Here is a 27003-nt window from a genome sequence, read left to right on the forward strand (position 1 = left end):
GGCAGTGGGATGAGGACACGATGAATATTGTTTTTAAATTCGCTTAGCCGCATTGGAATTCGCTCCGTCCAACAGCGAATTTAAGTCGAACACCACAAATAGGTGGCGCACTTACAATTTTGATATTAGTCTTGTAACGGTCATACTCAATTCAATATTTTTTGGAATATTGCGCGGTGTGATTTCTCCCCCAAATCCACGTCCCGTAGAATTCTGCAAGCACAGTCAATTAGGCATCGTGGATCAGCTATTCCTTGTTGTTTTATTATAAAGAAAATTTACAAAACTGATAGAATACAATTATGCCGTAACATAGGTTAAAAAGCCCTGCATCGTTTTCGAAATGCTTTCCCTGAGATCGGCCTCCTCGGAGATTTTGTGTAGTTTGCAGGATATATTTTTGTAGTCGTCCGCATAGAGGAAAAGCGTCTCCTGTAGCCGGCCAAGAACCCAGTGAAACCAGTAGTGCTCCTCGGATCCCTCATGTTCCTCCGGAGCAGCAGAAAGGGCCTTTACGAAGCGGTTCACGATGTCCAGTAAAATGCTCCTGACCGCGTAATCCGTTCCACTTGGACAGTCCACATCTATAACTTCATTCTGCTTTTGGACACGCTTCACATGGCGAACAGTCGAATGGAGCAGCTCCCAAATGTAAATCTTGGTGAGTTCCTTCCGCATTAGTGGACCAAAAATCCAGGACACTATACATCTGGGCTCTATCACCTTCATCCGGACCAGTCTTTCGCTTACCACCAATCTGAATTGCTCGCTGTCCACCCAAACCTCGAAGATTCCGTTCAAGATCGCATGTTGCTTCTCCGAATCCCCTGCAGTCAGATCCTAGAGTAAACAAGGAAGAACGCTATAGTCGAGTACCTCGACTATCAGATACCCGTTACTCAGCTAAATAGAGATATGCAAGCAGCAAAGCGAGATTAAAATGCGCCACCTACCGGCGGAATACAGATTTAAGCGTTATGGGCGTTAGAGTGGGCGTGGCAAATTTTTTTGGATCAATCGATAGGTATTGACGAGACCAATACATTTCAGTTAAAATTTTTTATCTAGCATGAAAATTGTGGGCGTCACAGGTTTTCGCGGTTTGTGGGCGTTAAAGTGGGCGTGGCAAACTTTTTTTTAAGTCAATCGATAGGTATTGATGAGAACAATACATTTCAGTTAAAATTTTTATTCTTGCATCAAAACTGTAGGAGCCACAGTTTTGGGCGGTTTGTGGGCGTTAGAGTGGGCGTGGCACTCTGCTGAAACAAACTTGCGCTGCGTAAGAGGCTCAGGAATCTGCACGCCAAATCTCAATAGCCTAGCTCCCATAGTTTCCGAGATCTCAGCGTTCATCCGGACGGACAGACAGACGGACAGACGGACAGACGGACATGGCTAGATCGACTCGGCTAGTGATCCTGATCAAGAATATATATACTTTATGGGGTCGGAAACGCTTCCTTCTGCCTGTTACATACTTTCCGACGAATCTAGTATACCCTTTTACTCTACGAGTAACGGGTATAAAAAGTAAACGTAAGCAGTGAGTTTAGAGTTAGTGGTATAAATAGGTCATAGAAAGGGAATAGAAACTGCCTTGATACGTCTTATAACGCATATCTGTATCTATAATGAAAGCTAAGATAATTTTTCGGAATAAATCGACATAGAAATGAAATGAATTATGCAAATGGATGATATATTCATAATTGATGGATTATAATCTTACCTTAAATACCGAGTGGTATTTGCAGAGTATAGCGAAAGTATGGCTGAATGATTTAGACCCGAGGTGGAGGCAGTTCTGAGTAAGAACGTTGATCTTCAGCAGCGGTCCGATTCCTGTGGTGCCGTTTATAAGGGTGGAGATCATTTCCGGACAGGATTGCTTGTTGCGCATAGTATCCAGGAGATTCTTGGACAACAGCGCCCCCGGGAGCGTTTCGTCGACGAACTTGAAGTGTGGAATGGGAGTCCGCGGAAGGAAACCGGCGAGAAAATCCGGCAGAATCTGTGCAATTCTCTCGGGGTATGAAAGTCTGCGTTTTGGGAGATTATTTATATAAGCATAAGCATAATTAAAATAACATCTAAGTAATAAACCTAATGAGCTTGTGGTAATCAATTTATCAAACTTGTAAAAGTTTTTAGTTGAAACCAGTATAGCCTACGGTATGTTGAGCAAAGTATTTGAACGAAATAAGGAAAGTAAATGAGGAAAACCTTTTAATTGAAACATGCATACATATTGCATTAAAAGGTATATCCCATTTAAAATCAACAAAAATCTAATGATAAAGTAAAAAAATGTAGAAACTCCGACAACGGATAGGAAATAAACATAACAAACTAATCTCTTTGGAGAGAAGATAATAAAGCCTTAGCTTGAATTTTAGTAACTCCTTGATTTAAGGAAACTAATTCCTAATCAATTGGTTGAGTATTACGCACCTGACACACTTCTTGAGCAATTCCCTGAGGAAAACCGCCTTCGGCTGGAGATTGGTGGCACTCGGAACGATCGATGATCGTAGACTCTGTCCCCACTTGTCCCAGTAGAGGGCGAACCCAAAGTTGCTCAGGTGGAACGACAGCCAGTTGACGAGCCGGTCGAAGCAGGCCACGCTCATGGAGTCCAGTCGGTCGAAGAGGATGAGTGCGGCATGATTGACCACGCGGGGCACCTTGTCAGGCTGACGCTTGCAGAGCTCCACCAGCAGGGCTCCGTAGTTGATGTTGATCCACTCGGAAGCGGGCAGATGCAGCATCTCGCTCAGAATCACCTCTACGATGCAGTGGTAAACTGCCAACTGGGTCTTGGTGGCGGCATAGGCCAGGAGGTTGTCGGCGCAGATCCTCCTCTCCAGATGGAGGGATTTGAGGATGTCCTGGATCTGGACCTCCATTAAATGCCGCTCGATGCGCAGTGGATGGGGCAGTTCGCGGTGCTCGTCGCCAGTGTCGTAGGGAAAGAAGTAAAAGGATACTCGCGGTGGGGGATACGGACATTTGTGCTCATGGGGCGCCACCTGGAAGTCGCGCAGGCAGTGCAACGGTCCGATACTCAGGGCCTCGTCGAAGGCCAGGTAGGGTCGTGGAATCAACTGGTGCTCCGGTTCGGCCCAATGTTCCCGCCTCAATCCATCCACCCTCTGCCAGAGCAACTCCAAGTAGTCCCTGTGCTTCGAGTCCCGCCAAATACACAACGCGGCGGTGGGCAAGGTACTTCGCTTCTTGATGTAGATCTGCAGGGTGAGCATTAGACCCTCGAATCCTGCCTTGCCCTGCATATCTTTGCCGATCATTGGAATGGCGGATAGCACACAATAGGCCAGCCAATCGCGACGAGTCTGCGGTACAGGGTCCAACTCGTCATCCGGATCCTTGACGTTCTCGCACTCCTTCACGCAGCCCGCTAGGAAATTCAGCAATGACGACGAGGTGACCACATGGCAATTGTACAAGTCTACCAAGAAGTGGACCACTCCCCGCATTCTGAACCAGTCGCGGTTGCAGATGGTTTCATGTAGCTTCTGCGTCATGAAGGCCAGGCATTCGAAGGCGAACTCGAAGTTGACGATATTCAAAAGGCCCACAAATGTGGCATAGGCACTGGCCTGCCCCGGATGGTTGCCCACGCAGGTGATCAGGAGTTGCAGGATGTGCTTCCTGAGCTCGGGGCTGATCTCGTTTCGCAGCAAGTACGAGAGGTTCTCCAGCTTCAGCTCGATGGAAGTGCCGCCCTGGTAGCTCAAGCTCCCCATCAACCTGTCCACGGTAGCCATCTTGACATCGGACGTCCTCTTCCGGCGGCTGTCGTCCTCCTCATCACCACTCGAATCTGCACGCTTGCGACGACCTGACTCCATTTTTTATCGATCTGGAAATCAAAGAACACACTATTTGGCAATGCCTTTACTAACGAAAAACTAAAATTATTCCAAGTAAAATTAAAATTATTAATGAAATTGTTTAGTTCATTGTTGAATGTATTAAAAAAATGACCGTCAGAATCGATTTTATAAAATATTTCACGATTATTAAAGTAACTATTTTTTAAACAATTATTCCTAGTTTCTCGCACGTTTAGCATCGAATAAAGAAACCGTAATGAGCAATAAAATTGTTTTTTAATTGACATTTTATCTTTCAAAGCCTGCTTTGCAAAGAAAATTCGAGATAAATTAATCACTTAACAACTATGTATAAATAATAAAATAAATGTTTTAGCCGTAACGAAAAACAAATGTTGCCCGTATTTGAACATTATTTTTAAACGATTTTTCACCAATTCAAACTCGTAAACGCGGTTTAAGTCAAAAAATTACTCCCCAAATTATCAGGGAACCTAATATTGTATTACTCTTTATTAAATTGATATTATTCACCGAATTAATCCCAATTTTTAAGTCTTCTCGAATTGACTAGAAGAACCGGAATGAGCAAAAACTGATTTTTAATTGACAGTGAAACCTTTAACGCCTGCTTTGACTAGATTTGTATTATTTGGAGAATACATTTCAAACTGTATGCTTAGATCTACAACATATTTTATATCAGACAACAGATGATTGAGCTCATAGTGGTATCTTTTTAAGTTTGTTCACCAACACAAAATTTCGCTTGGCATGTTTGGGGTCATATCTTCGAGGTCAACAAACTACCAAAAAGCCATCACATCTTCATTGGAGTTCAAGGGGTACTTGAGCACCCGACTTGAGAGGCTTCACCCTTTCCCAGGCGCAGATAGCGCTTCATTACGGCGCAATTATGTCAAATAATTTGGCGGCCACTTCAGTTGCACAGCCATATCTGTCCCAGGGCCCTCGATTCCGACACTTGCAAGTGGCCGCTTTCGCTGGAAATCAATTCAATTATGGCTCAATTTTATTCTCACAGGGATTACAGTCACCCCCCACATCCTACTGCATCCGCACACAATGCTCTGATTAATTCCACACGAACAGCTCCGAAGAGCGGCTGATGATTAGCACACGGGAGGGGGATCTCTATCCCCACAGCCACCCAGTACCAGTACTATACATCATATCCAGCGAATGCATAAATCGAAAGGCCCGAAGACCCAAGGTGGGACCACCCACATGGCCGTCTGTGCTTTTATTGCTCACAAAGTAGCATAAACAAATTGCGCTTCTAACGGCGGCGGCATTGGAATATCCACATCCAGAAAGCCAACGCCACCACACACCTGATGGCCTGATGGATGGATTTGGATGGATAGATATGGATGGAGCATATGGATGGGATGAGCATGAATGAATGGAGCCGAGCCAAGCCGTGTTGAGGAGTTCCACTAGTACATTAAATGCTGGGGGAGTTCATTTAATGTACTAGTAGAATAGTGGGATGCACAGGAAAAAATCATACCAATATGAAATTAAACAGTAAAGACAGCTGTACTTTTTTAAAGGGGCTTATAAAAATGTAGAACCCTAATGAAATATAGTTTTGTAATATTTATTTTAATAAAGTATTTAATAAAATTGTAGAAATAATCATTCATAACCAGTAAACTTATTACAGGGGTTAAGTTGTAACTTTGATTAGTTTCCATTATAAACATGCTATAGAAAAGTTTATTTAGATGATTAGGTATATCATATATATTTCTTCTATACCACAAAGCATGGTAAAAAAATTACATTTTTACTATGTAAGTGAAGGTTTAAAATAGTATTTTGGAATGTTTGAGAAAAAAATTATATAAAGCAAAGATTAAACCATTATTACTCATTATTATCCTTAGTACACCCATTTTTAGTATCATCAAATATATTTATAGATCAAAATCATTTCTATAAATTGCAGTTCCCAAAAGATTTACTTCAAAATAAAAATTGACATCAATCTTTCATAGAGAATTATATTCAGTATTTTTCATCAAGTTCTTTCGGTGTATCATTGTTTGTTGTTGCATCGCGCTTTGCTTATTTGGAGTACGGTTTTGGGTTATTTGCGTCTGTTGTGTGGTCCGTTCCCTTCAGTTTTTCCGCCTTGGCGCTGCCTTTCCGACATTTGTTTCCAAACAGTGGTCAACTAATGTGTCCCAAATGTCCCGGGGCGACAATCACAACAAGCCACTTTGCACAGGACCACCGCAGAACAGCTGTCTAGACGGATTTCGAGTGGAGGTCCCAATTAGCCACCTTGACCGAGACTCCCAAACACTGGCCACTTGAGTAGCCGGGGATCCGGATCCCGAAGGAACTACGTTCACACATATTTCACCGTCCTGCCGACATCCTCGAGTGTGTCCTGTCTGGTCGGGAGCGGCGACAAGGCGTGATTTGTAAACAATGCCACACGCATGATTACATGATCATGGAGCCGGTGCATCGCCATCTCCACGAGTGCGGGGAAAACTGACTGGCGGCCCCGACGGTTTCCAATTGCATATTAGGCGTCGCCGCAAAACAGAAGGTCGGCTCCTCACTGAAAAATATGAATTTGAAATATGTGGTATTAGAATTTCTATGTGTAATTATTTCACAGCATTTAAAAGCAAGTTTATGGTTAAATTAAGTATGTTTATATGATAATTAGCATCTTAAATCTAAAAGAACATTAATTACTTTAAATAATCAGAATACTACAGCATAACCTTCGATATCAACGTTTCGTTTTGTGTTTAGCATAAGAAAATCAAAAATATTTAGTAATACCCTAACCATTTTTTACATTTAAGCCAACTAAATATTTATTACTTGAGTGCATTGATCAAAAATATTGATTTTGCAATTTAAAGTGTATGCTATTTGCTATTGATTTTTGTTTTTTTTAACTTAAACTAAAAAGTAGAAACACTTTCCACTCCAGAAGAATGTTTTTTAAGGAAACCTAAAAAAATGTGTTCTACAATTTAGAAAAATCGCCAGTGTCAATGACGAACTTTTAGAACAGAATAAAGATAGATTCAAAATCGCACAGAGATTCCCATTCAGATACAGCTGCAGTGAGGCAAGATGCGCACTTTTAAGCTCTTAAGTACGGACGATTCACTTTGGCCAAATGTGCGCTTTTCAATTCCATTTCTGTTTCGATTTCCACATTGGAAATAGCCGATTTTTCAATTACCATTGGGTCGGCCGAAGACAAGTACGCGTATTATTAATGTAATAGCGGCTAATTGCGCATTCGCTGCAAAGGCAAATTAGAACGCAAGCGAAACACTTCAGGCAGCGGCTTAAAAGCTTTGATTTTGATGGAACACTTGGCCATCCGACGCGGAATTTATGGCCGCATTTGGCCGTTGAGATCATTGCAGTGATTGCCAAGAATGGGCATTATCCCAAGATTAGAGAATTTGCAATAACTTCATCCACTTGAGCCCCTCCTCCGAGGGAAACACATGACCGATCAAGGTTTATGGCCAAATCGCAGCAAGCACCCGCCAAATGCCAATCGGCAAATGCCAAATTTACCGCAGAAAGTCGTTGCATTTATTTGGCCTGGCCGAGACAATAAACAAAGTATCACTGCTGGCATGCAGCAACAAATAGAGGCAATCTAAATACGAGTACGAATGCGGCCCGCAGAACAATAAAAACACATTGGCAAAATATGACAAAGTAAACAATAATAATAAGTCCGCCTCGAATGGCTGCCAAATTAAATGATCGATGCGGATGCGGTGCTGATCAGAATTCACAATCCCAATCCGTACAGAAGTCCAGTCCGGACGTCACAGAATCTCCCCAAATTCCAGTTCAAACATTAAATTTAATTGCCTACAAATTGGCGCGTTGAGTTTAATGGCAATTTAACCATTCATATGGTTAAATGGGGGAACACATATATCTGGAAGACTGATTAATCGGAAAGTTTACAAGGGAAGCAAAACAACAGCATTGGGGCTTATTGTTTAGGATCATAATTTAGCACACTATTCATCTGTGGCACTGGTGTCTTGTTTTTTAACCAACCCTAAATCAAAGACTTCAAGGTCAACCTTGGTAATAAAAAAGTGTCAGTTTGTGCAGATTGCCTTTACTTCTTGTCTAACATCGGGAAGAATATACTCTCATAGCCCTAACGACATAGAATTTGTTAGTGTAAAAGTTTCTTTGCGATCCTTATCTATTTTTGTAACCTATTCTTATGTTCGACCTGGATCTGTCTTTATAATTTATGAGTCAATTTTGTCTGGAATAAAATCTTTCCTATCTCATCTTTCCAACAGGGATATCTTTATTGTTCCGGTGGGATTTTAATCTCCCTGCTATTCCTTTATCTGTCCATAACTTTATTGATGGTCTGTTAGAATTATCATTACCACAAGTAAGCTTTGTATGTAATTCACTAAACAGACAACTAGGTCTTGTATTTGTTTTAGACTCGTCTGAAGTAACGATATCTAGAGTTGACGCACTTGTTTTCTCAAAAGACCGATGTCATTCCAAATTGAAATTAACAATTTGCTTCCCCCGCGTTGATACCCTCTCTCCTTTACTTATCCAACTTAAATTAAATGCTTTCGTAAATGTGACTATAATAAACTATAGTTTAGAAGCTTATAAGCTAGACGATTTCCCAATATTATTGGACAAATTTTAACAATTACATGGATATTGAAAGAGCCACTATATTATTTTGTAGCGTCTTAAACTCATTTGCGTTCCTGATATACTTCCTTCAATGCAAAAGGGGCCTCCTTGGTTTACCTCCTTAAAACAAACACTTATAAGAAGAACAAAAAGTCAACAAATGTAATGACTCGATTGGCTCTCAACAGCTGAATTCACCGTGTCAACATTGTTTTTTAAGCGAAGATCGACCACCACTAACCTGCTTGAATTTACATATATTGTAATAAATGGATGTAACATAAAATTGCAAACAGACGTTTTACATACGGATTTAGTTAAAGTCTTTGAATTTCTAAAGCATTCTCTTCTTGTATTTAAATAAGATCTGTTCAGGTTTTCGAAGAAGTTATCAACTTGGATTTCAAGTTATTTGAATGGTAGAACTCAAAGGGTTATATTTCAAAAGAATGCCTAAGAGTAGTCATTTAGGCCCTTTGCTTTTTTCTCGGCTTATTATTGAGCTTCGCTCTATCGTAACACACTCTCGTGTACCAATGTATGCTGATGCTTGATAGATATTAGACTAACGCGAAATTATTATCCTATTAATATTCCACAGTTTCTACTGTTTTTATCTTTGTTGTGTTCCATCTGTATTTGTTCCATGTACCTTCCTCGCAAACCGTGTTTCCGCCCGAAATGATATATGGGCCCCGCATTCAACAATAATTCTGGGTGGCAACCGGGAAGCAAATATTTAATTTTTTCTGTGATTTATTTACTACATCCTATCGTTTGGGAAGTACTACATAAACTTGTAGGGGAAAGTTTTGAACTAAGGAGAATATTTTTGTAAAGATCAAATTTTTTTTTTTTTTATACAACAAAGAAACATACACAGGAAGTAAATTTTATAATTTCTTTAACAACTTTATTACCAAATACCTCAAGAAGTTTAAGTACCCAAAAAGATTAGCTGATAAACACTTAAAAATGTTAACACCTTTATATTTTATCAAGTTCATACTACTGCCGGGTGTCTATATAGATTTTTTGCACTCATAGATAAAATGTGTTTACTGAACTCTTATCATTGAAGATTACTTACATGACTAGAAGATGGGGAATTTAATAAGGTGTTTTATCGGTATCATGCAGTGCCGTTGAACTGAAACAATCTACAGACTTATCTATCCGACTTTTGACAAAATAAAAGTGAATAACCCCGCAGAAAAATGGTGTGGTATATAAAAACTTCTGCCAAGATTGTTCCCAGTGCAGTGTACCTGTGTCTCGCGAGTGCTTAAAATATAAAATAAATGGTTTGTTATAAAATTTTTAGCCCAGAATGTATTATTAAACCGTTTTCGTATACCTTTAAACCGCAGATACTAATTATAAAGTTGCTTCTATTGAGCTTTTTGGGAATTGGAGATGGAGCCCGCATTCTGGCACCTTTCTTCTCACCTACACCAAGCCATTATATGATGACAAATGCGATTATAAGAGAACTGGTAAAACGTGGACATGAGGTCACATTCATAACTCCGTTTTCGTTGGCCAAGGAAAACTTGGGGCCAAACTACAGGGAAATTCTTTTGCACCATTATGACTCATGGGAAGATGGTAAGTCAGTACAGTACTTAAAAAACATAAATTCTAACATATTTTTCCACAGTTTCTGCTAAGATGAATACAAAATCGGCGCTGGATATGATTGACTTGTCAGGGATGACACACATGCGTCTGGCCCAACACATTGGTATCCAATCAACGGATTTTGCACTGGCCCATCCGGAAGTTCAGGATCTAATTTACGCCAAAGATAAGATCGGTAAATTCGATCTTCTCCTTGCGGCACAGTTCTACAATGAGGGTGCTCTTATGCTCGGCCATCTCTACCAAGTACCCGTCATTACCGTAGCAGCCTTTGCCTATGCCAACTACTTTAGCAAAATCTTTGGCTCTATAAATCCCTTATCATACGTCCCGAATACTGTAACGGGATGCACCGATAGAATGACATTGTGGGAGCGATTGGAAAATGTCGTATTTAGCGCTGCTGAGGATGTGCTTCGGGAAGTCTCCTACTACCCGGCCCAGGATGCCATTATCAAGAAGTATTTTGGCAAGTTATTACCAGAAGTGCCGACGGTTAAGCAATTGGAACGAAACATCTCGGTCTTACTAATAAACAGCTACATGCCGCTGACATCTCCGAGACCAATGTCCTTGAGCATGATTTCGGTGGGAGGACTGCATATCCAGCCACCCAAAGCTCTGCCAGCAAACATAAAAAAGTTCCTTGATGATGCAGAGTTCGGTGCTATCTACTTTAGTTTGGGTGAGTTTGAATCAAAATGTTATAGGCCTTAAGATAACCACATCTTAAAAGATATATTTCATATTTAAATTTTCACTGAACCTACTTACATTTATAAATCTTTGGCGTTTTTAGGATCTCAATTGCGCAGTGCTGACATGTTACCCGAAAAAATAAAGATGTTCCTAGGAGTCTTTGGCAGCTTAAAACAACGTATCCTTTGGAAATTCGAAAGCGACCAGTTGTCGAATATTCCCGACAATGTCAGGATTGAAAAGTGGTTACCCCAGTCCGATATATTGGCCCATCCGAATGTTAAAGTTTTCATTGCACATGGCGGTCTCTTCGGATTGCAAGAGGCAGTTTATCACGCGGTTCCGGTGATCGGAATGCCCTTCTTTTTTGATCAGGCTCTGAACATAAAAGCGGGCCAGGCTGCTGGATTTGCCATTGGCTTGGACTATCGGACAATTTCGGAAGATCTGCTGAAATCTGCACTCAATGAACTGCTGACAAATCGCAAGTTTAAAACCAATATGGATAAAGCATCCCGGATTTTTCGCGATCGTCCAGTTGGCGCTATGGACACGGCCATTTACTGGATAAATTATGTAATAGAACACCGGGGAGCACCGCATATGGTGGCAGCAGGAGTTCATCTTCGCTGGTACCAGTTTTATTTGCTGGATGTCTCCTTGATTATACTGATAGTTACTGTATTACCTCTTTTGACTTTGTATGCCATTTATAAAAGGCTAAAATCGTTGCGTGGCAAAAAATCCTTTGATAAAAAGACAAAATCTGAATAAATATAAAGTAACGTTGATTGTTGCATTAAAAATAAATAAATTACTTTTACGCAGCTCTTAAAAAAAAAACGAAAGCTTAAAAAATGTTTGTTTATTGTGTATTGACTGTAACTGAGAATTGTATATTTGTAATTATACGTCAAAACAATTAAAATAAGAAAGTGAGTTTTTTAGCCATTTTAATAACAAATTAAGACAGTCCCCACATGGTCATTTCCATAAAATGTTTTATAAATACTTGGTCTGCACTTTGTTGCTTCTTATACATATTTTTGCAATAATAGCCCGAACACTTAAGCTTTGGCACTTGAGCTTCTACTTAAGTATTTAATGAATCCAAATTGGTATGGTCCTACAATATTGTACTTAAGGCGCCTGAGTGCTGGGCCAAGTGTTCTTTTTGAATTAAGCAAAATTGCAAAAGTCTTGAGTAGAGAAGAAACCCCTTCCCAAAAAAGCACACTCATCATAGATTAATGGGATTTCACCATCATCATCATGTTGCCAGGGGCTTGGATTGCCCAATTGATGATATGACCTCTAAGACTGCTAAAGTATGCGCTTACCAAATCATCGAGAACAAATAAAACCACTCCGGGAAAAATCATAAAATTATACATTTTCCCTGAATTGCGCAAGGGAATTTTCAACTTGAAGCATAAGAAATTCACAAGATTTACCTGTTAAATGAAAACCCAACCCACTGATCATTTTCAGGAATCTTAAAGACTTGGTTTTTTGTCTTTAAAGATTTTTGTATCCCGTGTTTATACTTGGAACATCTAAGTACGTACACGATTATCCCAGATATATGTAATATAAATACATGTCCAATTTCGAAAATCGCATAAACAAAATGACCCCAAAGACAGTGGCTTCCTGCAATGGCAGCGCCAATTCGAGCGCCATTTGGACCCAGAAATGGGATGTTTACACGACTCCGGAGACTGGGAGACTGGGAGGCTGGAAGACCGGGTCTCCGGCAAGTGCACTTGAGGCCGGAGTGCGGAGACACGATCCGCGGAGCTCCAGGGCTCATTATGCATTCACGAACTGACATTGAAGTGGGTGCGACGCCCCATGCTGGATGCTTCCTGGGCTATAGGGTTACATGCATGGCCCATCGGCTTTATTATTGGTATTTGTAACACATGATTACGCTTTATTGTAAACAAAAGCGCCGATAAACAGGCAAACACACGCACGCACTAATGATATGTTAATGCAGATGGCGCACAGGGCGTATGAGTGCTGTTTTTGAGTGTGGGGAGCGGAAAGGGGTGAACCCGAAGCTGTTTGTCTGTCAACGGCTTAGGCAAATAAACTTAAAATCATCCTCGGGCGGTGGAATGTGCTTATGCGATGGCTGCGCGAATGATGAAGATAGATTAACGAGAGGGTCTCTAGAAGGAATCGCTAATTGACCGCCAATTTAGATGGCCACCTTTGAATGCAGCCCAATCAAAGGTGACTAACCAAAAAAGGGAAAGAAAAGAAGTGTTTGGTGAGCTGAAGTTTTGATACTCTTATCTCTCAATAGTAAGGGATATAGGAAAGAAAACCTATGAAAAAGAATAGATATAGGCCGAAGGTCTCTATTTTATAAGGCCTGTTACATTAATTTGTAAAAGTAAATAAAATAAGTAAAAGTCATATGATATTATCCCAAAGTAAACTTAAACTTATAACTTAAAATTTTTTTTTAGAAAAACTGATAGTTAAAATACACTTTATACTCATTTTTAGTATTTCTATATTACTTAAATACGTATTTTGTATCTTCCATATTTTCTACTTGTACCAAGATCAGATCAATTTTATAATACCCTCTAGAAGGTCACAAAAGGCTGACCACCCAGGGAAGCTAAAGCTGTCGACACGCCGCAGCGTTTAAGTGTAATTTTCTTCTTATTCAATTGAAGCATGTCCTTTGCCGGCAGGATAACTCTCCAACTCACTGCAACGCACTGAGCAAGTTCCCAGCTCCCCGGCTCGTTTAAAATTCACTTCAGCCCTCGCTTTCACTTCGGATAAACATAATGGCCGTTCATTTGCGCCCGTCTGGGCTCTGTTCTCGACCCACTCAGCCATCAGCCATCAGCCACCCAGCAGAAATTGCAAGAAAATGTTCTTTTCGAATCGAAGACGAGCGCTCAGGACAATTGCGTACGTGTGCGCCAGGACCGAGCTCAAAAAGGGGGGAAATCCAACAAAAATAAGAAAAAGGAAAAAGAAAAGAAAAGCTAAGGAAAAGTGAATGTCTCATCTTGTGCGCCATGTAATTTGCTCTCTTGCCATGTGCTTCATCAGAAAGGAAATTGAAAATTGCTGCTAATAGCTGCCGACATTGGAGTGGGTGTGGCCGATAGGCGTTTGGGTGGCAGGACGAAGGAAATTCTCCGTATAATGATTATGAAAAAATAAAAGAGAAAAAACGAGCAGAGATAAAGGATGCCACTAAGAAAAAGTAGGTGGAATTCATTTGAAATTACTCAGCTTAGTGACGAAAGCTAACGAGGCGTTAAACTGCTCTTCTTCGGCAATTTGATGTTGATTTATGCGATGCAGAAAAGACTCGGTAATTTCAGTGCCTAAAAGCCAATTAGTAGAAGCCCAAGACTTGGGATTAAATCATATACCTTTTTTCAGAATGGTATATTTATTATTCTTTAAACTTACAAATAATTATTAGCATTAAATTATGTTATATAGATGCTATTTACTAGTATGTAAAATAGATAAGCACTGAGTATTTTATTTGTAATTATTTTTTAATAGTTTAGTGATACATTCTGAATATTAATAGACTTAAGATTCATACAATAAAAATGCAAATGAAATAATCTTATTTATATAAGCCATTTTCGCAGGGCTTCCTTAGTTTATGTCCCAGAACTGGTATGTTTATAAGTTATACGATTTGATTTATTTATCCCAAAGAGCACCTAGTCAACTGCGAAATCCTAAAGCACCTACACCTTCTTGTGAATCATTCCTGAGCATTCGATAGGAAGACTGTTTACACAAAGCAATGGGCACTTAAACAGGCTTTAAGCGCTTTTATGTTGTTCCAAATAAATGAAGGAAAACAAAAGATTAACGATCGAGTAAGTTGCAGGTGCTCAGCCGAAATATTCCGATCCGACAAAAGTTTTCCACCCAGGAAACTGATTCATTGAAGTGTTTACCCATATACGACACCATTCCGTTTGTTTTCCCATCTTGAACCATCCAAACACTTTTCGGTGCCAAATGCTGCAGGGAGAAAAACAGATCCCGCCCGTTCACATACCAAGTGACTGTTTATCAATGGATCTTCAAGTGTGTTCCGCCTGGTAGCGCTCTATTAGTAGCGCTCAGGCAGCTGATAAGGCGCCCGGTCCATTGGGCAATGCTACCCAGAGGGAACCTCGAGCATCACATCTCACCCACTCAGTTCTTGGCCCCGGGGCCAATCTAACGCCCGAATCGACTGGCGGGGCAACCAAATGTCTATTGCGACTTTAATTGTCGGGCATTACGAGTCGGCAGGTCCATTAAAACGTTAATTAAGTTGCCCCAATGGAACTTGGACACATGTGCGTATCCCGAATCTCTCTCTCTCAGTCTGCCACACCACAACGTTTTCATCTAAACAGCTCGCGAAAAAACAAACCATCCATCTAGTGCTAGTTGGAATCATCTCAACATTTGCCGGTTTGAATGGCTGTCCATAAAACGCGATAAAGTAAAAGGAAGACAACAAAAAATGAAGAACACCAAAACCGTTTTATGCATGCGGTGAAAATTTGAAATTTTTTACCCGAAATTTGAACAATAAACAAAATCACAAAAGCCAAAACATTTATCATTCAATTTGATGCCGCTATGGCCGGCTATGGCGGCCGTTCTCGAAATCATTTAAATGATTTTTTATTTGAAGCCAAATAAGCAGAGGAGTGGCCACGGTTCGCTGGATCTGATTTGGATTTGGAATTGGCATTGCGCAAAGATTTTTCAACAGCTGCCGGACGGGAGATTGAGTTGGAAATTGAATTTCAAATTGAAATTGAGGTGGGTGGCCATTTTGTGGGACGGGCGGACGCGCCGAACAACTTGCGCAAATAGCACCATCATCAACAATTGGTACGAGTATAATATCATCCGCCCGCTCGGGTCTGTGGGCTGGATTCCCAGGAATTCTCGGGGACCGCACACAGTCACCGCTCGGTTTGGTTGGCTAATGAAAAGCTGGAAAACAATTAACTATAAATTAAACGCACAATTTTCAAAACAAAATAAACATAAATGGGCCGGGGCATCATTTGTACTTTGCTTTCCGTGTTTTGTTTACAGAGCAATCGGGTTTCCGTGGGTGTGAGTGGGTTAATCGTTCGGGAGCTTCATTCATTCATTTACCTAGCCAACCGAAGGGAGGATCCCAATCCCCGCCCTTCCCAGTGGCAAACCCCATCGCCCGCCCGGCAGCAAAGCAATTAGGCAGTGTCGCTGGCTCCAATCCCTTTAGGGGTTCCCCTCTTAGGACCAGGTCCATCCCATAAAACAAAGAGCACAACTTCCACAACAAAATCGAGTTTGAAACGAGCACAATGGAATTCAAATACTCTACAAAAGTGATCAATTTCCTAAAAATAGTGTATTTTGTTTTGTATAACAAAATGAAAATGTTAATCATATGAAGCAAATCTCATTTTCTTTTTAAATAAATTATTTTTCTATATTGGTTTATTATTTTGTCTTTAGCTTACCTATAATTTATAAAAGACCCATACAATTTCCTAAACTTAATAATAAATATAATTTAGTCTAGGTATAAATATTATAACAATGTAAAAATTCAATATTTAATTAAAATTGGTGTAAGATTTAATTTTAAAACAAAATGTTTATAAAAATATTGAAGAGAGAAATAGATCTGTATCCATGTTTCTTGTTTAATATTATTTTTGTAAATATGCAATATTAAAACACAGTTTAAAATAACTTTTTCCTAATGTTATAAAGCTAGCTCAAACAAAATAATACAAAAATAATTTAGTATTGTCTAACTATTTTAATACTACATTTATACTAAAAAGAAACAATACGTTAAAGTGTAAGACTGGAGTTTTTGATTCCAAAATAAAATGTATTTTTCAATCAGAGAGTACATTAGATTTAATGGACTCCCCCAAGAACCAAGAGTATCCCGCTCTAGAGTTTGGAGTCTAGTTGATGAATTTGTTGTGAAGTTATTCCTACCAAGAACTGTTAGTCGCAGGGCTGTTGCATAAACAAATGCGTCGGCAGAACAACACGTGCAACAACAACAACAATAGCAGTGGCAATAGCAATAGCCATATCCCAGCGGTGCCTGCAAATCGAAGTGTCAGTCGCAGTCAAAAATCTCCTCAGCCTCCTTTTATGGCACACATGTGTGCAGCAGACGACGTCGATTTCGATCGAGGGATTTGGTTTTTGCCTTGGATGGGGACTTGGTCGGGATCGGGATGGGATGGCACATCCGAGGGGCGATGATCAGGAGCACGGGAAGACAACGCCAAAAACGCTAAAGCAAAGTGCATCGAAATGGGCCAAAACAAAACAAGAATGCAGTGCATTTTATAATAAGTGAACGTTTCGGGCATTTTGTTTACACTTTAAGCTGTCCGGGCCAGGGTTTTGGCATTTTCTTTTGAATTTCGCGTTTCGCCATTAAATGCACTCTCTGGTTAAGAATGCAGGCCTCCCCGAAATGTTTAAACAAATAGCGATTGGCGAATATCGCTAAAATTGTTTACCCCGCCCGAGGACGTCCGGTGACAGGCGACGACTAATTGCAGTTCAAAGATTGCGCATACGCCACTTGGGCCCCAGGGCCGCATGACTAATTTCCATATTAATTACAAGTCAAATATCGGCGGCCCGGTTTAAAAGGATTGCCGTCAAGTAGCTGACATCTCGTAGCACCCCGGTCTGCGATGTGTGTCGTAAAAAAGGTTGCATAAACAAATCCGGAGGCGGCGCAATATAAACAAATTAGTAGCCAAGCCGCCGGCAGCAGGACGAACGGATTTCACTCCAAGACCACATGCAGCGAGTTTTCTTCAACCCTTCAGCGCGGTAATACGAAATCCGAAGCGTGCTATAAAACTGAAACTGACACTCAAAGAGACCATGAATAACCAGGGTGAAAAGAGGGAGTGTTTGTGGAGTGGGCATGGCTTGGAAAATTCACTCATATCCTTCAAAAAACACTCAATCTGGATTACCACTCGGGTAATTTTTGTTGATAATTGGGCGTATAGTGCTTATAGAATTTTATTTCTGGTCCTATTGGTAACTTAACATTTTCAAGGAAGTCTATTTCACTGAATTCTTAAGATTATCTTTGATGTTTTTCAGTTTTATGTTCCAGGGCTTAATAAGTAATATAAGAAAAAGTTATTTTTGGAACCATATCTGTAGCTTGAGATTTTGCCTTTAAATTAGTCCTTGACCTTGCAAAGAATTAAAAGAACTAGATTCCCATCATATCATAAAGAATTTTAAAAACATTATAATAATAAATTGACTAAAAACCACGAACCTAAATCATAACACATTGAAACAAAATGAATCAGTGGCAAATTTCCTGAAATATTTTTAAATGATTGGTGGAGCCTAGTGACAAAAAGATACATGCTCGCGCCACTGAGACCCTTATTGACACAAGTAATTACAACTGTCAATCGATTTTAGTGTCCCAAATTTGTCAAATGCCTGCGGGCTTTTAGTCTAAGAATGCGCCCAAGAGCAGTATATGTACTTAGAGAGATCGCTCATATTAAAATTGTTTTTTCAGTTGGCAGTCACCAGACGCACGTTCAATGCCCCACTTCCAAGCATTTCCAGCACTTGGAAAAATTAACCCCAAAGATACTTTTGGCGCCAACGGCTAACATCAACATAGAATAGTTTAAATTGGTATAATATTTATAATTGAAACTTTTACAATATATATACATATTAAGGCATAGTTTCAGAAACTTTTCCTGAAACATTAGGTAACATTTTTAACAAAGAAGCAAGGGTGAAGTCTGTCAATGGCAATTTGAAAATGTTTTACAAGAAATATGAGCAACATTGTTGCCAACCGCCCCTGAACCTTCTGAAGTGGATGTTTAGCAATGATCAGTCGATTATATTTGTCACGGTCACATGTCCTGTTCAGATCCTGGGCGTCAGTTTATGATTCCATTTGTTTGTTTATAAACATCGCCTGGTAATGCCGTTGGAATTGTCGCCGCCGGGCACTTGAGGCTTGTCCTCTTCGTCGTCAGCCACCAACTGTGCCGCTAAGGACATGTCTATGTCCGTTCCCATCCCTCCCCCGCCCGCGATGATCGTGTGCGAAAGCGCTCGGGGATCGTATGTAAGTCAGTGGTTTGTGGGTCACAGACGTCCGGCCCGACCCTCCTGACACATTGAAGCACTTCTATGTCGACATTGAGTGGGCTCGTCACAGTCGGTCATCATCAGCGGCTTTCGGATTTCGGTTTTCGCAAGGCTCCGGCCACACGCATGGCCACTTCATCGGAACGCCTCTCGAGGCCCTCATCCGCCCGATCGCTGTCATTCTCGAGGGTCTGAGAAGCCCGAGGGGCCTCTCCCGCCTGTTGATGCGAATTGAGGTCATGTGGTATCAATTTATATAACAATCGCCTGGATGTTTCGATAACTCTTTCAAATAATTTCCTTTTACATGATGATAACAATAGGATTTTAATACTCCTTAGCACACAAACAAAATTTGTGGGTAAAATTGACCAACACGGATAGTTACGTTACTATAAACAGGTTAAAGCTATTCAAAATAATTATGTGTATTTTGTTCTGGCTTTGGTTATAAATATATATAGTTATATAAAATAGTGAGCTTTGAGTATTTGGTTGTTGGGATAGTAACTACTTCGGTGGTAAAATTGGGAATTCGAGGGGTGGTCCATTTATCCTTTATATTGGTCAATTTCACCAAAAAGTTTTTTGAGTGCGATTACTGTAAACGGTAAATATATTTCTAGATTTGTTTAGCTGTTACTAATTAATAAAGTCCATTTTTTTAATATATTTTTTTAGTTTTTGAAGAACATATTCAGTTCAGTTCAGTTCATATTCAATTAGTCTCTACAAGCAAATATGTACGTGTTTATACGTTAGCAAAGTTTAAAAAATTTGATAAAGAATACGCTCCAATTCTTTTTCCACTAAATCAGAAGAAATAACACGTACGTTTAAAATATCTCAACAAATTCTGTGCTCAATTCGCTTTCCTCTCCACAAATTTAATGTCTTTATATACCGAATATATAAAGCACTTTGTTAAGGATTATATTTATTTACAAATATTGTTCTTCCAATTTTGCAGTGTGATAAATCTCATCCAGAAAATAGAGCCTAAAACGATTAAGGTTGAACTTTAAAGCATTAATGATGGCTATGAACATAAAAAGTAAAGAGTAGAAAATACTTTTTTAAATTTTAACGCAATGATATACAAGTTTTTCCAAGAGAAGTTCTAAACTGTTTACAGAACTGAAATGTTTTGAATCCAAGACTAACGACAGGATAATTAATCGTATAGACTTGATAACACAAACAAGAAGTAAACCCAGCACAATACAACTAATCAAATTGCCAGATGATAATTAAACCACAACACAGACCAAGTTTCTTTTCTTTTATGATTTTATTTAGCTCTCGGGTAGATACAACTAATACTTAAGGCTACTAAAGCTATGGGACATCTATAGGTTACACATAGAGACTAAAACACAATTTCTACGGCTATCACAAAAACGTAACCCTCTCCAGGACGGAGATCTATCTAGATCTAGTCGATCTCCACATTCTCATCGCCATCTTCCGCCGCCGAGTGAACGCTTTCGGCTCCGCTCTCCACACTCATCACCTGGCCGTTGGGACTGGGACAGGGGGTTCGCTGGGGACGCACTGCCCCTGGCAGGGGGAGGGGAACGGGTGAAGAGGAGGCCGAGGAGGCGGTCACAAAGCTGGACGACTGAGTGGGCGGCGGGATGGGCTGCGGCACCTTGTGCTGCGGGTAGAAGTACGGGAAGGGCATCTGCATCTGGGGCAGCGGCAGTCCGCCGTAGGCTAGCTGCAGCTGGTGGCGATAGATGTTGATCAGGGCGGGATCCAGACCGTGCCCCGCCCCCGCAGCGGCCATGTGGGCGTAGGTGGTGCTGCCGTCCTCACGCACAAGGACCTGGACGGGCACTCTCTTGCTGGCCCCCAGGAGAGCAGCCTCGTGCTGCTGTATCTGCTTACGTTTGGTCTTGTAGCGACGGTTCTGGAACCATATCTTCACCTGCGTCTCCGTCAACCGCAGGCTCTTGGCCATCTCACTGCGCTCTGGGCCAGACAGGTAGCGCTGTTGGGCAAAACGACGCTCCAGTTCGAAGACCTGGGCGTGGCTAAAAGCGGCACGCGACCGCTTTTTGCGGCTAAGACCACTGCCGTCATGGGAAAGTGGCGATTCGGAGGGCGAACTGCTCAATGGAGGCGGTGAGTCGCAGTCTGTAAGGGGAAAAATTACGGAAAATTAGCCAAAGAAATATAATAGGCCATATAATGCTATGGTTCCATTAGCCAGGCTTTTAAAACTTACCGGAATCGTTGCTGGTGCAGCGCCTCATGTCCAAGGGAGCGGCGAGGGTGGATCCAAAATAGGCCAATTTGCGCTGCATATAGTCCGCGGCACTAGAGTTTGAGGTGCCCGTTGCCTGGTGATGATGGTTTTGATGGCTATGATGGTTATTGTTGTCCATCGCCGCCGCATAGTACTGCAGATAGTTCGCTGTGGGCCTGGGATTTGCTCCTTGCATCTCCTTGGATTGGGCTAGTTTGTACAGGCTGAGATCTCGGCAGCACAGGGGTGGTGACTTTGAGGTGGATCGCTCGCGATCGGAGGGCTTTAGCTTTTCCGTTTCCGGTTCGGTGTCCACGCTGGACATGCGACGCGTTTCCGGATTGCTGCGCGTCAGGATGTCGTTGATGGAGAAGGGCGTCGTCAGGGATTTGCTCAGGCCCGCCATCGCAGCACTCACACCCGCACTTTCCATATTCAGCATTTTTAGAATCTCTTGAATATAGGCGTTCTTTCTAGGTTTTCTTAGGTTTTTCCTAGTCGTTTTTCTCGACACTTGTTCACTACGGATTTTTCTTCGTTTTCCGACCTTTACGACTCGAGGGCTGCGCTGCAAATGTGCTTGATCTGGACGCTCCGGGCCGTCTTTAAATAGACGCCCAGATCCCCGGCGAGAATCACTCGGTTCCACGGAGTGGAAATGTGCGCCGCACTCAAGTGGCTCGTCAGCATCTGGTGGTGGTGGATTTTAGCATTCGATTCCTCCCATTGGTGGACTCAAAATGTGGCCAGAGAGCCTTTTGAGTTTCCTCTCAAGTGCGTAAACAAAATTTGTCGTAAAATGGTTACGGCTGCCTCTACTTATACGGTGCGCCTTATTTCCTAGGGGAGTGCATGCATCCTGTTTATTGTTTATAACCCTGCTAACTGCTCTCCAGAATTCCGTATTTTATATTTTGGGTACAGTCTCCCCACTGCAATCCCAAACTAAATCCCTATACTATTCCGATCTGCATCATTTGTTTAGGCTAACGATTTGTTTAGAACTTAAATCATTCGGAAGGAATCCGAAAAGGTATCCGTAAACTCGCACTCCTGCCTCTAAGTAGGTTAGTTGGGTAATGGTATTGTTTGGGGTTGTAAGCCAAAAACTAAACACCACTTTTATGGGTCTGAAATAAATTTTCACGAGGGATATTGAATATATTTTGATTTCGTTTTTAGTAATCTAATATTATTAACACGTCACTGTCATACTTTTAAAACCTTATTTACCTCATACAAAAATTGTATGGTTCCCCGTTTCAAAAGGTCTTTAAAATTAAAGAATTCACCTTCGTGTATTCAATTATTCCTACGAGTATCATTTATAAGAATTCGTAGTTTAAGAAAGATCTTGCTTTAATTGTAGGAAGATTCTTTTTTAAAGAAACAACGGGTTAAGATAATCAATACATCATTTCTTACATTATAATCTAAAAGACTCGAAACATATACAAAGGAATTAATCGGTTGGTTTATTCCCCTTTAAAATAATGAATGAAAACGTAATATTTATACTTTTTAATGCAATGCAATTAAGTTTTTTATAATCTATGCCTTAACATGCTTATCCTTATATGAACATTATGTGTTGAATTAATAATATTTGTTAGCTCTGAAATGTTTTGATTTGAAATGTAAGCATCTGCAGGTAGAAAAACCATTTCAGACGTGGGGCCCTCAACCCTGAGATTATCGTGGGAGTTCTCCGAGAAAGTTCCCGCCATTGGCTGGCCTGGGGCCCAAAGAGCACTCTTCCTCGCTGATTGGATGCTCAGCGGAGATGGCAACATGGCTTCGCACTCGGTCGGAAAAGCACTCGTTTGTTTTCACTCAAATCGAGTGGAATGCTGGGAACAAACCCGAGGAAAACCAGCACATGTTCTCATCGCCTCGCCGTTGGGGGTGGCTTTTGTGCCCTTTGGTGCGGTGATTCTGGCTCGATGCGATTCCCTGCCCTCCACTACACTTCACACCTTCGGGCTATAATCTTTTTATTGCCAATTCAGTGGCTCTTAATGCCGCGGGCGCCGGAAAGTCAAGCCAACAATGGAAGACCAGCTCGGAAGGGGAGGAAGTGGGGGTGCGAAGGTCTCCGTGTTTTGCGGTCAGATTTGAGTAACCAATTCAGGACCAAGTGCGGTGTGCGATTGGGAACGGATCGGGGCAGGAACTGCTACTCGTTATTCCTTTTCATCTGAATGACTTTCGATAATACCCGAGTAATTAGTGTGGTAATGATGCTTGTGGCAGGCGCACGCGCCCATAAAAGAGCGGATCTCGGACTGTGTTGTCGCTAATTTTGTTAGCTTCTTTTGCTGATGCGATTACCCTTGAATGGAGCAGGTATTCGATTACATAAAAGAGCAGGGTGGCCGATGCCCACCATGAATACCCAGCCCTCCCCCTATGATGAATTGGCGTTTTCAATTAAACGCGACAGTTTCTTGTTTGATTTCGGGATTCCCACTCCACCCCACACAGACTTGTTGTCCTTGTGGTATTGAGTTTTATTTAATGGTTTATCAAAAGCCACTTCAAATGTTTGCATTTCCCTGTTTTCCTTATCATTCATAGCTCTGGCCCAGAAACCCGATCCATCTGTGGCACTTTAACGTTGAACGGAGGCAAGTGTTCCTCATCGTCGCTAAGTTTGCATTGATTTTTACATCCACGCACTCCTTAGGAAAGTTAATAATATTTTTCGTTAAGCCGTTCTTCACTGGATCGGTAGGTCACTATAAATAAACCAATAAAGAGATCGATTTCACTTTTAACGCTCTCATTTGAATAAATTCCAACCAATTTGAAAAGTTTTTGTGAATAGTGATTTCCGGTGGGTTTCCCAATATAATGACTATTCCTTCATTTAAAACTAATAGTCACTTAAAATACTTCTTCAAAAAACACACAGTAAACATGATTTTTATACCCATTACTCGTAAAGTAAAAGGGTATACTAGATTCGTCGGAAAGTATGCACCAGGTACAAGGAAGTGTTTCCGACGCTATATAGTATATGTATATATTCTTAATCAGGATGACTAGCCATTTGTGTGTCTGCCCGTCTGTCCATCCTGCCGTTTAAACGCTGAGATCTTGAAAACTATGAGAGCTAAAAAGATTGAGATTTGGTATGTAGCAAAGTGCCATTACTACACTAACACCCATAATGTTGAAACCTGTCTAGCGCTTACATTTTTTAAGATGTAAAAAAGAAAATGAAAAAGAAAAATCTTGAAAACAATCGTTTTGCTCTCTCACCCCTCACTCCCCTTGACTGAGTAACCGTGTATTAGATAGTCGATGTCATCAAATATAGCGCTCTCTCTTGTTATTTTATTAATTTCTATATTTGTGACATTGCTAGTTCGAGCACATCAATGGACGAATCTTTTTAATTGCGTTTAAATAATTCAAGACTTTTCCTTACCCACTTGCCCATTTTTTTCTCGGCTTGAAAACAAAAATAGTTTGATACTTAAAGTTTCTCCAATCAAAGCAAAAGAACCGCAAATATAATTTTTCATGTATGATTGTATGATTTGTTTAATGTGACAATCTCAGACAATTTTAGTATAGGCAAGCAATAACGCTATAGTCAAGTGCTTCGACTATCAGAGACCTGTTACTCAGCTGAAAAGAGCAAAAGGGGGATAGTCAAGATAGTTGGCAAGACCAATAAATTTCAGTTACAATTTTTTTTCTAGCACGAAATCTTTGGGCGCCACAGCTTAAAGCGGTTTTTGGGCGATAGAGTGGGCGTGGCATATTCGCGTAACAGACTTACGCTGCGTACGAAGCTAAGGAATCTAAATCGAACATCTGAACTCTCTACCTCAGCGTTACCATGCATATTTTTTCCGTTTTCGGAAACTATGGGAGCTAGGCTATTTAGATTTGGCGTGCAGATTCCTGAGCTTCTTACGCAGCGCAAGTTTGTTTCAGCAGAGTGCCACGCCCACTCTAACGCCCACACACCGCCCAAAACCATTGCTTTTACAGTTTTGATACTAGAATAATTAATTGAAATGTATTGCTCTCATCAATGCCTATCGATAGACCCAAAAAAAAGTTTGCCACGCCCCCTTTAACGCCCACAAACCGCCCAAACCTGTGACGCCCATAGTTTTCATGCTAGATAAAAAATTTTAACTGAAATGTATTGGTCTTGTCAATACCTATTGATTGATCCAAAAATTTGCCACGCCCACTCTAACGCCCTTAACTACCGCCGGTAGGTGGCGCCTTTCAATCTCGCTTTCCTGCTTGCGTATCTCCATTTCCCTTTGGCCCCTTTAGCTGAGTAACGGGTATTTGATAGTCGAGGTACTCGACTATAGCGTTCTGCCTTGTTTATATTATCCCTTCTCGTTCTTCTCTGTTTCTACACTTTTATCAAGCTCAAAAATGCAATATTTTTGAATCAAGGCGCCCAGTGTTCTTTCTTTTCATGAACATGAGTCATAATTTTCCTGAGCTGGTAACACCAACATCGTCTTTCTCTTTGACCCCCATTCTGCATAGCAACAACCTCGCCACTTTCTTCAACTCCTTTCCCCTTAAGATGAGACAGCATTTTTTCGGTCTGGCAACATAAAAATAAACATAATTTTTTTCCCATATGGTTAGTGTCTTGGGAGCTTAGAAAAGGGAGGAACTGGGTGGAACAAATGAGATGCTCACAACGCACTATGCGTTTTTCTCAAAATCTGACGGCTTTTCGTTTGCCGTACTACATTAGTTAATTAGTAAAATGAATTTCCTTTCCAACGAGGTACCGTGCATGTTGGTACAACGTCTGTGAAAGTCAAATTAACTAAAAAAAGAGATAGCGTCGAAACATAATTTTATCCCACATGGTTGTGTGTCCTGAATACATTTTTTACATAGTGGTTCATGTCTTGGAACTTTTAATTATTTATCTTCCCCCACTGTAAATCGATTTTCTCAAAAACTGACGGCTTTATCTTTATGATTTTTGCACTGAACTTGCTTTAGGCGATCCCCAATCTGCCAATATACCGTGCATATTGGTACAACGTCTGAGAGTGGAGCCCTGTGCAATTAAATATTTGCCCCCCTTTTTTGTATGGGTAAAATCCGAGGTGCATTCACTGTTAAGCGATTTTCTCAAAAACTGACGGCTTTAGCTCGATGATACTTTCTGACAAGAAGCTTGAATTAACTCCCAATAACCAGGTTCACCGTGCATATTGGTACAACCTCTGTGAAGGGAGCAATAAACAAAATTGTAGGGACCCGATTTTTTAAATCGATTTTTAATAGAAAATCTGGCAACGCTTGATTCTTTTAATTTAAAATATTCTTTTAAAACATTGCATACTTTCCTGGATGTAACTTACATGCTGGTTCGGGTCTAGGGAATTGGCCGTGTATACCAGCGACAGAGGCGAATTCAACGGAGGCAAGGCGAATTTCAAAAAACGTGCGGCAGTTTCACCCTTCTTCGCTGCCGCCGCGGAGATGGGCGCTCCGCTGCCGCGTGAAACATCGCGAGAAGTATCGGCAAGCTGTCCGCCCCTGGTCGCGGGAAAATCAAATTTCAACGTCAACGGCAACCGGAAACGTAACACGAACCACGAACCATGAGTAGTATCCAATCTTACGAAGCTTTCTTCGGCCTCAGCGAGC

At 41.0% G+C, this 27003-nt stretch overlaps 3 protein-coding genes across 3 annotated transcripts; 1 reads left to right on the forward strand and 2 right to left on the reverse strand.

Moving 5' to 3' along the window:
* Positions 1–243: 243 nt before the first annotated feature.
* Positions 244–3957, reverse strand: LOC108016064 (nuclear cap-binding protein subunit 1). Its single transcript, XM_036819109.3, has 3 exons — positions 2455–3957; positions 1733–2042; positions 244–840 (listed from the first exon to the last, which is right to left on the reverse strand). Exons 1-3 carry the CDS (start codon positions 3870–3872, stop codon positions 301–303), a joined length of 2268 nt encoding a protein of 755 aa, XP_036675004.3. The 5' UTR covers positions 3873–3957; the 3' UTR covers positions 244–300.
* Positions 3958–9726: 5769 nt separating this feature from the next.
* Positions 9727–11730, forward strand: Ugt49B2 (UDP-glycosyltransferase family 49 member B2). Its single transcript, XM_036816950.3, has 4 exons — positions 9727–9871; positions 9938–10175; positions 10228–10893; positions 11008–11730. The coding sequence occupies exons 1-4, from the start codon at positions 9869–9871 to the stop codon at positions 11679–11681; spliced, it is 1581 nt and encodes a 526-aa protein (XP_036672845.3). The 5' UTR covers positions 9727–9868; the 3' UTR covers positions 11682–11730.
* Positions 11731–20378: 8648 nt separating this feature from the next.
* On the reverse strand, positions 20379–21828 carry bap (NK3 homeobox bagpipe). Its single transcript, XM_036816792.3, has 2 exons — positions 21328–21828; positions 20379–21236 (listed from the first exon to the last, which is right to left on the reverse strand). The coding sequence occupies exons 1-2, from the start codon at positions 21788–21790 to the stop codon at positions 20533–20535; spliced, it is 1167 nt and encodes a 388-aa protein (XP_036672687.3). The 5' UTR covers positions 21791–21828; the 3' UTR covers positions 20379–20532.
* Between the last annotated feature and the right edge of the window lie 5175 nt (positions 21829–27003).

The sequence above is a fragment of the Drosophila suzukii genome, chromosome 3 (assembly GCF_043229965.1).
Source record: "Drosophila suzukii chromosome 3, CBGP_Dsuzu_IsoJpt1.0, whole genome shotgun sequence".
NCBI classification, from domain to species: Eukaryota; Metazoa; Arthropoda; class Insecta; order Diptera; family Drosophilidae; genus Drosophila; species Drosophila suzukii.